This window comes from Taeniopygia guttata, chromosome 2 (assembly GCF_048771995.1).
Source record: "Taeniopygia guttata chromosome 2, bTaeGut7.mat, whole genome shotgun sequence".
Classification (NCBI taxonomy): Eukaryota; Metazoa; Chordata; class Aves; order Passeriformes; family Estrildidae; genus Taeniopygia; species Taeniopygia guttata.
This window is the reverse complement of record NC_133026.1, coordinates 90,287,233-90,302,801: the sequence shown is the minus strand read 5'-3', so window position 1 is coordinate 90,302,801 and position 15,569 is coordinate 90,287,233. Positions and strand designations below refer to the sequence as shown.

Sequence of the window (15,569 nt, the reverse complement as noted above, 5' to 3'; positions counted from 1 at the left end):
AAACAGACCACAGTAACATTAAATTAGTAGTTACTTCTGAGGAGCATGAGTGAATAGTGAATTGCTAAAGCAAAATCTTAATGATTTTTTTTTCTCAGCAAGAATTTTCTTCATATGAAATTCTATATTGTTGGAATACTGAATACAGCCCACTGTAATCCAAGATACTGAGATTATAGTTATCTCCTTTCATAGTTATCTCCTTTCAATACTTAGCAGACATATACAACAGGAAACAGAAATAGTTTCTTAGGCACATATGCTGTTGAACCTAAAAGCTGATCTATTCTCAAATATTCTCTTTGATTGGGAAGAGTGTTCTAGTATAAAATTAGCAAATTTTATCTCAGATGTTTCTCTTATTGTCTTGCAACTAGATATTTTTCTTTTGACATTTCAGTCAGGCTCCATTTCAAAACAGGAGGTTTCATGCTTATTTGGCTCCTAATATAAGCAATATTTGAGATAGAAGGCCTAAGATAAAAATATTAATTTATAGAAATACATAGTGCAAGCTTAGAGCTCTTAACAGGAAAACTGCTACATTTTCACAAAAAAATATTATGGAAGGAGGAAATTATAAGAATGCAAACAGGACATATTAGTCATTCTGAAATAACTGTTTTGAAAAGTATCCCAAAGATCATACAAAAAGCCTATCAGATATACAAAATAGGACAACCTCCTAAATATGTTAATACCCAAATTAAAAATGGCTTTTAATCTGTGAAGTCTATTATAAGGGTGCCAGTTCAGTTCATAACAGTATTGTGCAGAAGGCAGACTTATTTGGCCCCTGGTTGCAGAAGCTTTTGTTCAGACAAAATCAAATTTCATGCCTTTGTATGCAATGCTGCTTAAAAGTCCTGTCTGCAACCTGGTGTCTTGCATCTCATGTATTACTTATGCCACAATTCACATAAACAGTTTGTCTTTCTCTTGCTTGTTAATTCTGCCCTTCCAGGAATATATCTGTTTCTGTCCTCCTACCCACCTGCACTCCTGCCCAGCTATGGAGACACTGCATTCCAGGGCCACCTGCGAGGAAAATAGCAATTCCATCCTGCAGTACTCCCTTCTAAATGAGTTTGCATTATACAGTTAGGTCATTCCAGACCTTTCAGTCACTCAGTGTTTTTTTATCTGACAGTTTTCAAATCATGAGGACACAAACTGATACAGAATAGTGCTTTCAGAGAAGGACAATCTTGTGCAGCTTCCCCTGCTCTATAAAGTATCAAATTGTGTGTTGCCAGAAAGAATTGGCTGTGAACTATTCTGAAATTAGAGCTGCTGGAAATTTTCTGTTTGCATAAGCACTTGTACTGTTTCCTGCATAATCTGTGAATGCCCTGGAAAATAGGCTGAAAATTGAAAGTTTCAAAATAGCTAGAAATTTCATCTTGGAAACAAGTGATCATTCCCAACATGGTTGCCTGAAAGACTGGGTTACACTTTCACATTTTTACACCAATCTGGTTTAACAATACACAAAACAAACACTTTAAGAGCTGTCAGCTCTTCCTTTGAGATATAGTGGAATGACAGGGCTTGAAGGGTAGCCTGGGGAAGGCAAAAATAGGAAGAAAATCAGATCCTCTGAGGCTGAGCACTATGACCATGCAGTCATTTTTCTAGTGACAGCACAGCTGACAGTATTCAGATATTTCAGTGTTTGGGTCCCAGAAGACTTATTGCAAAATGATGCTTTTTTGCCACCATTTTTTCCCTGTTGATTCTGCTAAATTGAGATTATTTTGATGCTTAAAAGATACAAGTACTTGAAACACATGGATCTTTCTTGAAGTGTTTGAGTGTTTGAGTGTTTGAGTACAGCTTTCAGCTTCTAAGGGAAAGGTTTTTTGGCAAACAAGAGCAAACTGAAGAAGATTTGCACATACTTTGTACCACCAGAACAGCAAAAAGTAGTCATACATTTTCCTTAACCTTTTTCCCATACCCTATGTAGAATGCAAAGCCCCGAGTTTCTGTCAAGCAGCCAGGAAACTGTCATGGACAATTTTTGCCCTTGTGAAACTGAATTCTTATTTCTTTCTTTAAAAGCATTTCCTTCTTGTTTGAATCCATAAATAAATGCTTATTTACAACAAAGAGGTTAATGTAATGGATGTTTCTCATGTAGCAAACAATTATTGGCAATTTATTGACGGTTGAATTATTAAGTTTTGACCAAAAGGGCCTAATTTTTATCACAAGAAAATATCACATTCATCCCACTGAGGTGAAAATTAATTATAAAGCTAAGATTTCCCAAAGAACTAAAATTGCTCACTGTTTTTGACACTGGTGATAAATGAACAGCAAAGCTTATTTAAATCCTTGTAGCAAATACCTGCCAATATTCACTTTTACTTGAACCAGTCCTGTCCTGTTTTTAAATTTTGCTACTGAGTTATACTATCTTTTAGCCCAATTTTTTTGTGTGGGTGTAAGTGTTGGTCTCTTCTTCCCAATAACAAGGAATAGGAAAAGAGGAAATAATCTGAAGTGGCAATAGAGGTGGTTTAGATTGGATATTAAGAAAGACTTCTTCACTGAAATGATTATTAGGGACCAGGGAAGAGGTTGAGTCACCATCATAGGAGACATTCAAAAGATGTGTAGATGAGGCACTTGGGGACATTACTTAGGGTGGACTTGGCAGTGCTGGAGTAATGGCTGGACTTGATAATCTTAAAGGTCTTTTACAACCTAATTGATTCTACAATCTTTTATAAACTCCTATGAATGTCCTAAGGAAACCTTACAGAATATGACTGTTGAATACAGCCAGAAAAGTGAGGCAGAATTTAAAGGTTTGACAACCTACATAAGTCATTACCAAATAGTATTTAGGATATACCTATAATCAGAAAAAAAAAAATTAAAAATCTTGCATTAGTGAGAAAGCACCTCCCTTTAACAAACTCAAAGCCTTTTTCTGACTGACATCAGTAACCTTACAGAATATAACAAGGAATCACAAGTGAAACACGTCTGAAGATATGACTGGAAAAGAGGAGTTAAAAAACTTGACATATCTGAATTATTGTGCTCTTAGACATATATCTATAGGATTGCATGAGTCAACAATATATTTTATGAATAATAACAAGTTTTCTGACATATTGTAGCGCATTAATATATAAATGACCTACTTTGAATTGCTCTCTCCTGCATTCAGTCTCCTACTGAAACTCTCAAATAAATACATTTAAACAAGCCTAAATACATGATCTTTCAGATTTCTCCAGGCTCCAGAAAAATCCACCTTATTATTTTTGACACTAATGTACTTTAGAAGCAGCCACTATGCTTTAAACCACTGAGAGTTACACACATTTCCCACACTCACACCAAACCGTAGCCACAGAAACCTGCAGCCGGCGCTCGTGTGACAGAGACATCCTCTTCCTGGAACCTTTCATTTGGCAGTGATGCAGAATAAAGGACAGCCTGCCCCTCTAAGGAATTCTAAGATTTCTTCAGTGGCCTTATATGAACATGGATTTGGAAGAGAATTCCAGAGAAATGCAACAATAAATTGAGGGAAACTAGAAATGAAGCCAATCTCTTGCTAATATTGGATTAGAAGATAATTCTGACCAGGACCCCTCTGATGGGGAAATGCAGCCCAATCCCAAGAGATCTGAGATAGATCTGGGCTACAGAAGTACCATTCTTTCTTCCAGGAATGAAAAAAACAGGAGATTATCTCTGTCAATCCAATTTAAATGGCAGTACAAAAAGATCTTTATACAAAAACCTATAAGAGATGAGAAGAATGCAAAATAAAATAATGCTATCCATTTCCTTTTGGATGAAAACAGATTTTGTTCCTTCCAAATATACTCTACAATCTCCTTTCCAAATTTTGCCACCAAACGGGACAGCTGCTGAGTAAGAGCCAAAATGTATCTGGGACACATGTAGCACTCAGATTTTGAACTTTTGCCTTTCCTTTTTTTCCAAGGATAGGTAACTTTCTCACTAAGTGAACACTTAAAAACACCCTTATATGCTCTCATTATTGCTTTTTCTTTATATTTACAGTGTTCTTGGATTAATCTAACTATTTAGACTAAGAAACTCAATACTTAGGACACTAAAATCTTTCTCTTTTGGATTTTTTTAAGGCTGGTACAAGTATACATTTTAATCCTGCTACTTTTAAGGGCAATGATGGTGGAGAAATTTGAAGCACATTCACTTAAACAAATGGTGAGGACAGGGAATTTTATGTTTGCTAGTCTTATTGTTATGGTTAAAAATTTTCCTTTTTATTAATTAATATTTGCTTTCATGTAATACATGTAAAATTTACAGCACTCAGATGGGAATGACGACTGTACAATTAGCAACATTTTTGGCAGCAGAAATTATTAGTGTTGCTGAGTCAGGATGTACAGGAACTGGCTTGAATTTAGTATTCTTTAAAAGCAAAACATGCAAAGCCCATACACGCAGACATTATCACCAGAACACAGCTCTTGGACAAGACTGAAATCTTGCCGTTCTCTCTCTATCTGCTGCCCTATATGCAAATGTTTCCCTGGATCTGATGTGAAGAGCAATGCTCAAGTTTGATTTAGCATTTAATTCCACTACAGGAAAGTAATGCAGTCTATACCTAAATTCCACTGAAGACAAAGTATTTTATTGAAAGAGAAATGGAACTACACATGTGTAACACCTTTTTAGGATACAAACCTTCACAGAGCTGAACTCCATGAAGAAATGTTTATGCCGAAGTTACTTTTTTATAAAATGCAGCACAGTTTTTATTCTGATATGAGGTTAAATGTATTTACTTACACAGCAGAAAACTTTCACAGCCATTTCCTCATTAAACTGGCCAAGGATTATCCGGACATCATTAACCTGCAGATTGAATAAAATACGAGGCAGTTAAACACAGTCACATCTTCCAGATAACACTAATTGGCCATTCAGATCATGCAGGGAGTTAAGACAGATTACAGCTGCAGACAGAATTAATACAGAGCTATTTCATCACCTATAAGTTCAAGAATTTGAAGAACAACAAAAGAAAAAAAAAAAAGAGGTATAGAAAACTATTAATCTATAGTAGTAATGAGAGTAAAACTGATACTACAAATATCAGTATTTCAAAACACTAAAATATCAAATATTCTTTTGCTTCCTTGCAATATTTCTACTACAATTTTGCATATTAGAACTAGTTGAAGACATAAACTTATCACTGTCTGCATGAAATAAAACTGTTAAAATTAAGAAATTATATTTGTGAAATCAAATGCCTTGCTTTTAGGCCTGCTTTAGTAATTTTTACAGGTTTTACTCATATAGCATCTTCTCTATAGTCACTATAACAGATTGTCAATTCCTTCTCTACTCCCTCCCACCTCCACACATTAAAAAAAATCATCACAGTTTAAAAACCTATGACTGAAGTCCAAAGACAATTTTACTATCATACTTAGAAACATAGTAAGAGAGTCTTCCTAAATTCAGGAGCATATGCAGGAAAATATTTCTCCTGGAACAGGACTAACCTCTTCCTAACATGAAAAATTACTTCTAATATCCATAAAACACACTTTTATGGCTTCATATTACCTTTTCTTTCACACAAAAAAGGCAGAGTTCTCTGCAAAAGCTTGAGCAAATAAAATTTTTCATTTCTTTCATATAGACCTGTTTAGAATCACTAATAGCTCTTTCCCTCTCTAAGGAAAAAACAAACATATGTTTTGGTATGATTTTCAGTGGAAAAACCATTTAAATTTTAATTAAATCAATTTGTCAAAGATTTTTAGCTCAGAACATTTCACTGTTTATTACTTGTCCAGCAGAAAAAAATTATGATGGACAATGCAGTAAGATTTTAGAATGCCTCGGTAACTAAATACATTAAAACAGTATCACTCTTAGCATTGTTTAAATCAGAAATAATGTAATGTGCTTTGCTCATTCTGAACCTTTGCATTTTCAGTAAGCCTGCTTCAATTAATTTTTATATTTAGCCACAGACTGATAAAATAATGTAAATATTTTTCAAGTGGATTATATTATTTATAAACAAGTCTAACAAGGTTACATGAAACTAAACAAACAAATTACACAAATTACACCAATAGTATTACAATTTTTGTAAGAATAATAAATAGATTTAGGAATTATGCACAAAACCCCATACCTCATCTACTATTTCTTTTTTTCATATTTTAAAAATAATTTGGTTATTCTTGGAACCTCAGCTCTGAGTCACTTGACGGCTCTGAATATAAAAATGCAGACTTAATATTTGAAAAAAAGAGTAGCAGAGTTTGATTAAAAAATAAATGGCACAGCACCTAAAAATTAAACTTAAAATTGAAGAAATTCCTTTCCATTTTATAACATGATGTGAACAAATTTAAAGAGTAAACAAACAAACAAAATATATAAACTATGTAGCTTCATAAATAATAATCCCAGAGTGCACACGCAACAATGCTGACACTGGCTGCGTGACAACATTCAGACTGAAGTCATGGTGCCTGTGGTGTGTGATTTCACGCCTTAAGACATTGCTTCCACCTGATTATCACATAATTTAGTATGCAATCATGTAACCAAGGAATTGTGTGTCAGAACATGTGTAATTTAGGAGCTAATTTAGGAAAGTCTGTACAACAGCTCTTCCTCTCTCATTCATAGCAGTCTTCCTCTGTGCAACGACACGCTCCTTAGCCAGCCTCTTCCTCCGGAACTCCACTTTTTGCATTCCCTTCCACATTTTCCCCAGATTTGTTCTTGAATAATTGCATTCAAGATTGCAAATAAGCCTAGATCCATTGGATGCCAGGCTTGGGTCTGCTGGCTCCATCTCACATAAGAGACACTGAAGCTTCAAATTCATGCAACTGCACATAGCTCAAGTCCCTTGCAGAGGTTTTATCTGCATGGATAATGAAGTCTGCACTGAAGTGTATCAGAGCTGGGTTCATGTCAGTGCTCGTGGGTCAAAGGCCACAATACAGACTCATGCAAAGAGATACATCAGATACTTGCTGGGCATAACATTTTTTAATCCTTCATTCATACTGTTAACTGGCTACAAACAAGCAGGATTTCCTTGCAAGGATATACTATTCCTTTACTCAAACCCTTGCAGAATGATGCAAGGTATCACAGGGGAACTTCCTCATAGGAGCAAAGAAATCACCCACTGGATCCCAGCAAGTGTCAGGTCTCTTTTTCAGAGAGCTGTAAATTGCTTGCATGGAGGTAAAACATATTTGACAGAGAAGGTTTTAATTCGTGGAACTAGGCAGGTGATCTACAAGATGATTAAAAACATCCCAGGGGGAAGGCAACTCCCAAAACTGCACTTACATAAAAAGACCAATGTTTAGACTGTTTGCCAGATGGTGAGCTGTCATATTTACTCTTCCCAGAGATTACAGTAGCAATATCAGCATTTAAGCTTTGCCCCTCAGTAAGAAATACATATGTTCCCATATGGACTGAAGTTCAAACAAGAAAATGAAGAACAGTTATATTTCATTTACCCAGAGCTGTGGCAAACCCTGCATAAAAACATACTTTATAAATTAAGACTATAGCACAGCCTCAAAAAATAATGATTCTTTTTCTCACTTCTTTCTTTCACATAGGTAAGGATATTATTTGGCTACTAAATATTAAAATGTCTTTGTTAGCACCAGGAGCTGAGTAATATAAACCCTGAAGAGTGTGAGGATCAACACATCTAAGATGCTCTGATGAGAGATGAAGAAGAATTTGTCTCCTTCACTGCCATTTCTAACAGCCTCAGACACGAGACACTCTTTAGCCTTTTCAGAGTTTTTGAGTGATGCACATTATGCTGAAATAGGCAGCTATTTTTTTTTCAGCCTTCAGAGCTTCCCTTCTTTGATCAGATTTTAATCTGTCTCATTTCTAATGAATAACACCACAATGTTGTATTATATAGCTTTTCAGAGAAAGATTGCTACAATATCTCATCTGCCAGGAAAAGTCAACATCTTGGCAGGCTCTTTATGAGATACCTAAATTGAATAGCTCAGATACTCTGTCTTATTCTCTACCACATATCTGACAGTCAAGAGGTTATCAATAAATCTACAAAAACCTGGGTAACTTTGACAAAAGAGGTAGCCACACGTTCTTCCTTCTAAATGCTTGGATGTCCTCTTGAAGAACTATAGATAAGCCTCTGACCTCAGCTAAGGAATCACTGATGGTGAAGGTGAACTAGAAGACATCAACTCCCACCATCATAACATGATAGTAAGTCTTTTGTCCTACATGCAAGACACGTAAAAGTTGGAAGCAGAGGTGTTATTGCTCTTACAATTTGTCTGCACATGCTTAGAATTTTCAAGCATTTACAGGGATGTACAAATCCATCCCTTTCTCTGAACACAAAAGTGAGTTTTAATGATATGCTTATGCTTAAATTTACTTTTTAACTGTGCAGTCAATGTGGTAGAAACTAAGGTGTTACTGAGAGAAATATAAAATATAAAGGTATATTTCTGCAGATCATACCAGTTTTTGCTATTTTCCATTCCATAATACCTACTTTCATTAATTTAATTGTGTTTGTGAGAATAAAAGGTATTTCAGGTAAGCAGATACCAGTTTACCTTAGAGATGAGGTTGATATGTTGAAGAAAGGAATGAATATTATTAAAATTGTTTAGCTAAATTCTGTGTCAAACATGTACCTAATGACAACTAACCTTATACTTCTGTCAAGAACAAGCAATTTTCTGGATAATTGCTTATTTATTATTTTACTAATTTGTTTTGAAGAAGAAATAAAGAGATAACAGATATACTGATAGTTTAGTTATCTGGTATTCCCTGCACAACAACCCAATGTGTTGTTGATGCAGAGGACAGCTAGTACCCCATTGCTTCTCCTGACTTCCAGCCTAAAGATCCACACTTAATATGCATTTTTTCTTGTTATTATGCCATTCTGAGTAAAAAATATTAGCTTTACTGTAACACCTACTGGAGTATCTTCAACCCAGATAGGTTTTTAGACAGCAAATGCAAACTGGCATAGACTGCACAGACACAACTGGCTTTCCACAAACAGAAACTTTACCTGTTAACACTTTAAACAATCATACTTACGTCTCTAGATTGGGGAAATAAAAAAAACACACCTAATTTGCCATGCTCTAGAACCTTTCCAGCTTCAGTAGTGGTCTAGTCTTACACAGGTCAATATTCTTGCTTTCATTTTTTTAATATATTTTTAAATATATGTTTTACATATATTTAAGCATTTGCAGGATTGTGGCTTTGATTGTGTGTCATATAAACTTGATGCCAGAAACAATTTGATCTTCATAATTTAAAAGTTCTTTCTCCTGCTGTTCAATCAATTTTTTCATGTTCCTGTGCAGTTTAAGATTCATCTCTCCTGTGTCTAGTTTATTGCTGGTTGTGCTGCATGGTAATGTTAAAATATAGCTTTAATTTTATGAAATGCCAGAAGTCTAATAAATCATTATAATAAGAGAAGGATGGGAAAATATTCTGCTACCAATTTTTTTTTCTTGTTTTTTTCCTTATGATTCATTTGAAATCATGCAGATGATGTTAGCAAAGAATCCAATTTACAATGTGTAATGAAGCTAATGGAAAGAGGCTCAATATTCTTTCTACATGATAATCTACATTACAAGGGTTCTCATTCCAAACCTGAAGAGTTTTCACATGTATATCACTATGACTGGGGCTTTAACTGCAAACATTAAGCCAGCATCAATTTCCTTTTTTTTGTATCACTATCAGGAACTACTAATAATATTTACTATACACATAGACCTTCATTAACTTAAGAAGGACTAGGCCCTCAAAATGCCATTTTTTTATATTAGTATGCAATGGAATGTAGTAATACACCATTCTAACACAGAGGTAATTTCCTTACTCCTCTTCATAGAAAAAAAATATCACCACTTTCTCTTTTTCATCAAACAGCAACACGGCAACACATACCTTAAGCTTCTTTACACTTGTGCAGGGATCATCAGAAAAACTCTCAGTATCTGAAATCTCGATGTCTTTGCCATCAAGGACGTCAGTCAAATTATTCCTCACCTGTCACAAGTTGAAAAAAAGGCAAACTAGTGAACCGAGAGCCAGTGAGAAGGAAGCAGATGGACTGAATTTATATCTGTAATGACAAACAATGATCTTGGCGATGATATATGCACCTACATAGATTTTTCCATTTTGCCTAACATGTGATCAAGGTGCTATTCCCCTACGACCACATTCTGCTATCAATGACTGTACCATGTAAAGGATTTTACTGTGAGTGGCAAAAAAATGTTCACATACAGCCCCAGAATCTGGGCTCCCACTTTGTGTCATGGGGCGGACAATTCTTCTGTGTTTCCAGGGCTGTTAGGACCAAAAATTTTGTGGTAGCCAAAGTGATGTATGAGACAGTATAAAGGGAAAAGACTCGTCGAGGGAGCTCTTATACATTCTCATGTATTTATTTCAACTGGTCCTAGCATGAATCAGCAGAGCTTAGCTTACATCACTTAGGGGCTGATAAAGCCTAATGAACTCTTCAGTGGTCTACCCCTCATCACACCATGGGGCAGCAAGAGGTATAGTTGGTTTGAAGGTGGCACAAGCAACCAGGTACTAGCAGATTTTTTCACCTCTTTAATAGTGGCTAGACTGTCCTCTTTGAGCTACCTAATAGCACAAAGAAGCCAGACAACATACAGAGCAATCTGGCTTTCTAATTTAGGGTTTTTCCCCATAGAACTGCTTCAAGGTTTTCTGTCTTAATTGCTGCTGGTTTTCCTCCAGCCACATGACTGCAAAAGCAGTTTCACTTTACTATTCCTAACAGATAAGCAAAAATAATTTTAGTCTGCAACATGATCACAGACTGAAATGAACAGAGTGGCACACCAATTTTAAGTTAATAGAATTATGATCGCATCAATTGCAGTGATTGTCTATTTAATTTATTTGTAATAACAGAAACAGGAAAAGCAAATCAGTGTAAAACAGGTAACATGCAAACACAGAAAACAGAGGATGGAAGATACGTGATATTAAACAGGAGAATTTAGAAGCCTGTCTATCATATGCAGATACTTTCTGATGACCCTCTGTATGGGCCATTTCCAGACAATCGTCACTACACCAGCTGCCTTAATTACTTCTTTCATGGCCTTTATGTTATCTTATCCCCTTTAGTCATGCTTTAAAATTACTAAGACTTTTTTTTACTTTATAACCTTTTACAATGATTAGAACCAATGAACATACAAGTAAATTTTTCTTAAAAATTGTTTTATCTCAGAGAAGCAAGTTGGAATGGTCAGCTCACCAAGATTTGTTACATCCTTTATCCTTCTGTGATGTTACCAGTTTTTAAACTCATTCTGTGAAAACATGTTCACAAAAAGTGATTGGTAATGACTTCTTGTTCTGCTTCTATACCAGTAAAATGGAATTAATTTTATTTTAGCTCCAGCAATGCCATTAACTACTCCTTACAACAGAGGTTTTTCTCGATACAAAGAAAAATTGTTTTTTTAAAAACAAACCATCAGTGATAACAAAATAAAACAAACCTCTCTTGATCATTGTTTAGCCAATGCCCAAAATCCTTCTAGCTAGCGTAAGAGAACACTAGAACTATCATTTGCTACTGCCAAAAGTAGCATTTTCCTTACTTAGCATCAATGTACTTTGCAAAGGAATACAACTTGTCATATGCTTTTACCCAATACTGAACTACTTTGTTTTGTATGACAAGAAATTTTTAGTTTCAGATTTGCTTTTCTGATATTTTCTGACCAGTTCTAGTTAGCATTTTAACCAAAGAAAGACTAGATTAAAATTACTCAGCTAAACTGAACAGAAAACAGCTGATTTATCTAATACTGTCTAGTCAAATTAGGAAATTATTAATGTAAGAACAATGGCAAAACAACACATTAAATATTATTAACACTTATGGATAGACTGCAGTGGTGGTGATTAAAAAATTACACTTCAGGCTGTCTACTGACTTGTTGGGATTCCATCCCTTCAGAACTTTGCACTTGAGGAATTTAATTGCGTATGTTTGGGTTATTTCTGAGCAGCACCTATTTAAATTCAGCCATTGAGAAATTTGACAGCTGCCCAGGCTCATTTTTGCTAGGAGCATAGTATCTGTGGCTTTCAGAGCTCCTAGATTTTTCATTTATCCACTGATTAATCTTCCAGAAGACACACCTTACTAGGTTTTGTGCCAAAGTTACAAACCTTTTCTCTTTACTGCTGTAAGCAGGTATTTGCTGTTTTCCAGATGCATCTGTTGTGAAGATTTTGCCAAAAGAAAGGTGATTCTTTCCCATTATCCCAAGAACATATTAGAAGCTTTTTAAGAATTTACAAGGTTTTTCTAAAAGATGATGTTTCCCTTTCAGTGTTCTGACCTATGTCTGACACATCATCTTGTGTCCCTGGTCTGGGAGTAATTTTACTTTATTTTCCAGTTTTTACTTCCTATTTCCATAATTTTTTTTCCCACTAACCTCAGGTTCTTTTCTTCCTTTATAAACACTCTAAATATATAATGGAACAGAAACTTGTGGTTTTCTTTCTACAAAGGTTCTTGACTTCTTTCAGATAAATTTAACTACAGAATCTTCTGATTTGGATTTAGGTCCAAAGTTAGTCACCTCCATTTCTAGAGCTGCCAATCCTGAGGCAAACACTCCTATTTTGGGTGAAATTTGTGAAACTGAGAATACAAAATGTTGCATGCTTTGTTTAAGCAGATGCTTGCAGTCCTGAAGAGCGTATCACCAGCAGTTTTAGTACAAGCAGTTTTAGCACTCAGCAGCAATCGTTTTGTTCCACCAACTCCAAGTAAGGAGAACCATAAGCTACTATGCTTCTGGTTTTTGTTGTGTAAATAGGATAATCTCCACTTTCCGAAACTGCTATAACAAAGTGGTGACAAAACTGCATTAAGTTTTTATGGGGATCCACAGTTGCTAAGGAAATGTTGCACAACTATAACAGAGAAGCACGAAAGTAATTCCACAGGGTTTTAGACCCTTGTTAACAATTTAACGAAGGCTGTAGCTCTATGTCTGTTTATATCAACTTCACATATTTTAAAGACAGTAATATTTAATTTTCTCAAAACAGGAATTATCAGCTCTGGTCATCGATAAATCTGAAAATTTTCACAAACCAGTGAAAGACACTTTTGCACTGCTCTGCCTACAAAACTAGAGAAAAATAGTAATTCACCATATGACATATTTAATCTGTGTGGTCAACTGCAAACATTACTGGGGTGCAAATATGTTTACTCAGGGGTAAGTGCCAAAAAATGAAGGGTTTGTAAGGGATGCTTTTGCAGGAAGAAAAGGATGGCCCTTTTGCTTTAGGCAAAAGTGAAGATGGGATGCAAGAAAATTGTTTTTTCTCTCTCATTCTGCCAGAGCTGCCTTTTGATACAGCTCCTATGACTGAAATAAAGTTTTTAAAGTTTGCTACCAAGTCAGGCTGTACATTTTTCTTGTGAAGTAGATGGCAGCAATACTTGCCTACCTCATAGCTCTTGTATCAAATCTAGTGATGTTTGAAAGGTGAACAACAAAGTCCCTCACCCTGCACCTGTGAAAGAAGAAATACAGGGATTTTGAGGAACTTGCACTGCAAAGGCAGAAATTTTAATTTCTTTAATCTCTAGCAAACTGAGAGAAAAAACAGTAAAAACAGAAAAATTGAGAGAGTAGATAGAATAAATAAGTGGGCTGTTTAAAATGGTGAGTCTAGAGGAAATAAAATTTCAACATACTCGTGGTCTGTACCAGAAAGAATGGATGTAGCTTTAAGAAAAGGAAGAAAATGTTGGGGAACATCATGGTCTGGCACACTAAGGAAGTGGGGCACAAATGCACAGCCCCTGGACCAGGGTCCTCACCATCCAGGAACCCAGCAAGGCAAGCAGGACAGTCTTGAAAAGAAAAGCCCCAGTTTCAGCCACAAGGTGACAGCTCCATGCAGGTTCATGGCAATAAGGCAGGTCCAGGGTAAAGCTGAGTTGATCCTCAAGTCTGGATCAGGTTTGTCAGACAGAACCCATTGCTGGGCAGGTCCATACCAAAATGACAGGACTGGGGACAAGCTTACAGGGCCCCTGCCAGGCATAGCTGTGATGGAGAGAATGAGAAACGAGCACTCTACAGCATCATGGGGGCACGGACTGACAGTGCAGAGCTGAAATGGGGTCAGGGATGGGGAAAGGGGGGGAGGGGATGATGTAGCCCTAGGGGGTTACTCAGGGGCAGAAAGAGCTTTTGGTGCTCTCAGAGCCCCAACACTGACTTTTGGTTTTACTTCCTACATGACCTCTGTGTGATGATTCTCTGCATACAATACATAAATGACCTTGTCCCTCACAAGGATACAAAAGTTGCACACATAGTGATTTTATTTCAGATGAGATGAAGTTGCTCACTTCAGAGACATTATGAATGCAAGCACATTGTGACCTGTAGTAAATAGTTAGCATCCATTTGACCACAATTTTTCATTTTTTTGCAAGGCAATTTTATCTGATTTTTCTGAGGAAAACATTAAAGAAAGGTGATATTTCTGATGAAATGTCAATCTAGTTATGATAATTTGGATTTAGGGGTCTCTACTGAACAACATTTCAAACTGTTTCAAATTATACGTTTAAAGGCATAGTTCACTCAGTTAATCCTAACTCTGCCAGTTACAAAATTAATTTAATTATTTTAAGATTAATCATACTACTTTGCTTTTAACAGATATTTCCCATGACCTTTTGGCTCACTAAAGCTGCATGTAAGTACAGCAAACTAAATCCTTGTCATTCAGGGCAGTCTAATCCCACCAGATGTTGATCGTAGGAGATGCCTAACAAATGAGACTGGTCAGACCAGATGGATTACACAGTCAGATATTTTACTAAGATTTCCTGCTGTCCAAATATACTGTTCACTACAAAATGTTGTACTGTAGGAGTTTCAGTACAGACATATAAATATATGAGTACAAAAAAAGTGCTTGAATGATAAGAAAAAATTTCATCATTACATGGACAAAATGTAAATTGTGAGTAATTGCATAGGACAGATTACAGTTTTTGGGATTAGTAGAGATAGAGGTCTCACCAGGTCTGAACATCGCATATACGATGCGTTACAAGCAAACATAATTATCCCTATTTCCATTCCATTGGAATACATTACTGACATTTAGAGGCTTAGAAGCATTAAGTGAAAACTTTACATCCAAGAAATACAAACTGCAGAGACAGACTTTCATTGATATGCACATCATTTGGCTGTAAAATGAAAAACTACAAAAATGAAACAGGTGGTAGAACCTTATTTGAAGCAGAGAGACAATGCAAAAATAAAAGATGAAGCAAAATTACACCAAGAGAAAACAGTAAAATATTATTTTGGCTAGTAGGAAAGAGTTTTATTTAGAGGAAAACTAAAAAACTAAATATGTTTTACCATGTAAAGGAGAAATGAAATCAG

At 35.7% G+C, this 15,569-nt stretch overlaps 1 protein-coding gene across 4 annotated transcripts in view; it reads right to left on the bottom strand.

Annotated features, from left to right (window-relative positions):
- GABBR2 (gamma-aminobutyric acid type B receptor subunit 2) overlaps positions 1-15,569 on the bottom strand; it is a 451,884-nt gene that overhangs the window by 229,408 nt on the left and 206,907 nt on the right. For all 4 annotated transcript variants that reach the window (XM_072924427.1, XM_072924428.1, XM_072924429.1 and 1 more), the window contains exons 5-6: positions 10,012-10,113; positions 4,816-4,881 (exon numbers count right to left, since the gene is read on the bottom strand). In XM_072924427.1, the coding sequence (XP_072780528.1) occupies positions 4,816-4,881; positions 10,012-10,113 (168 nt within the window). The remainder of the gene's footprint in view (positions 1-4,815; positions 4,882-10,011; positions 10,114-15,569) is intronic.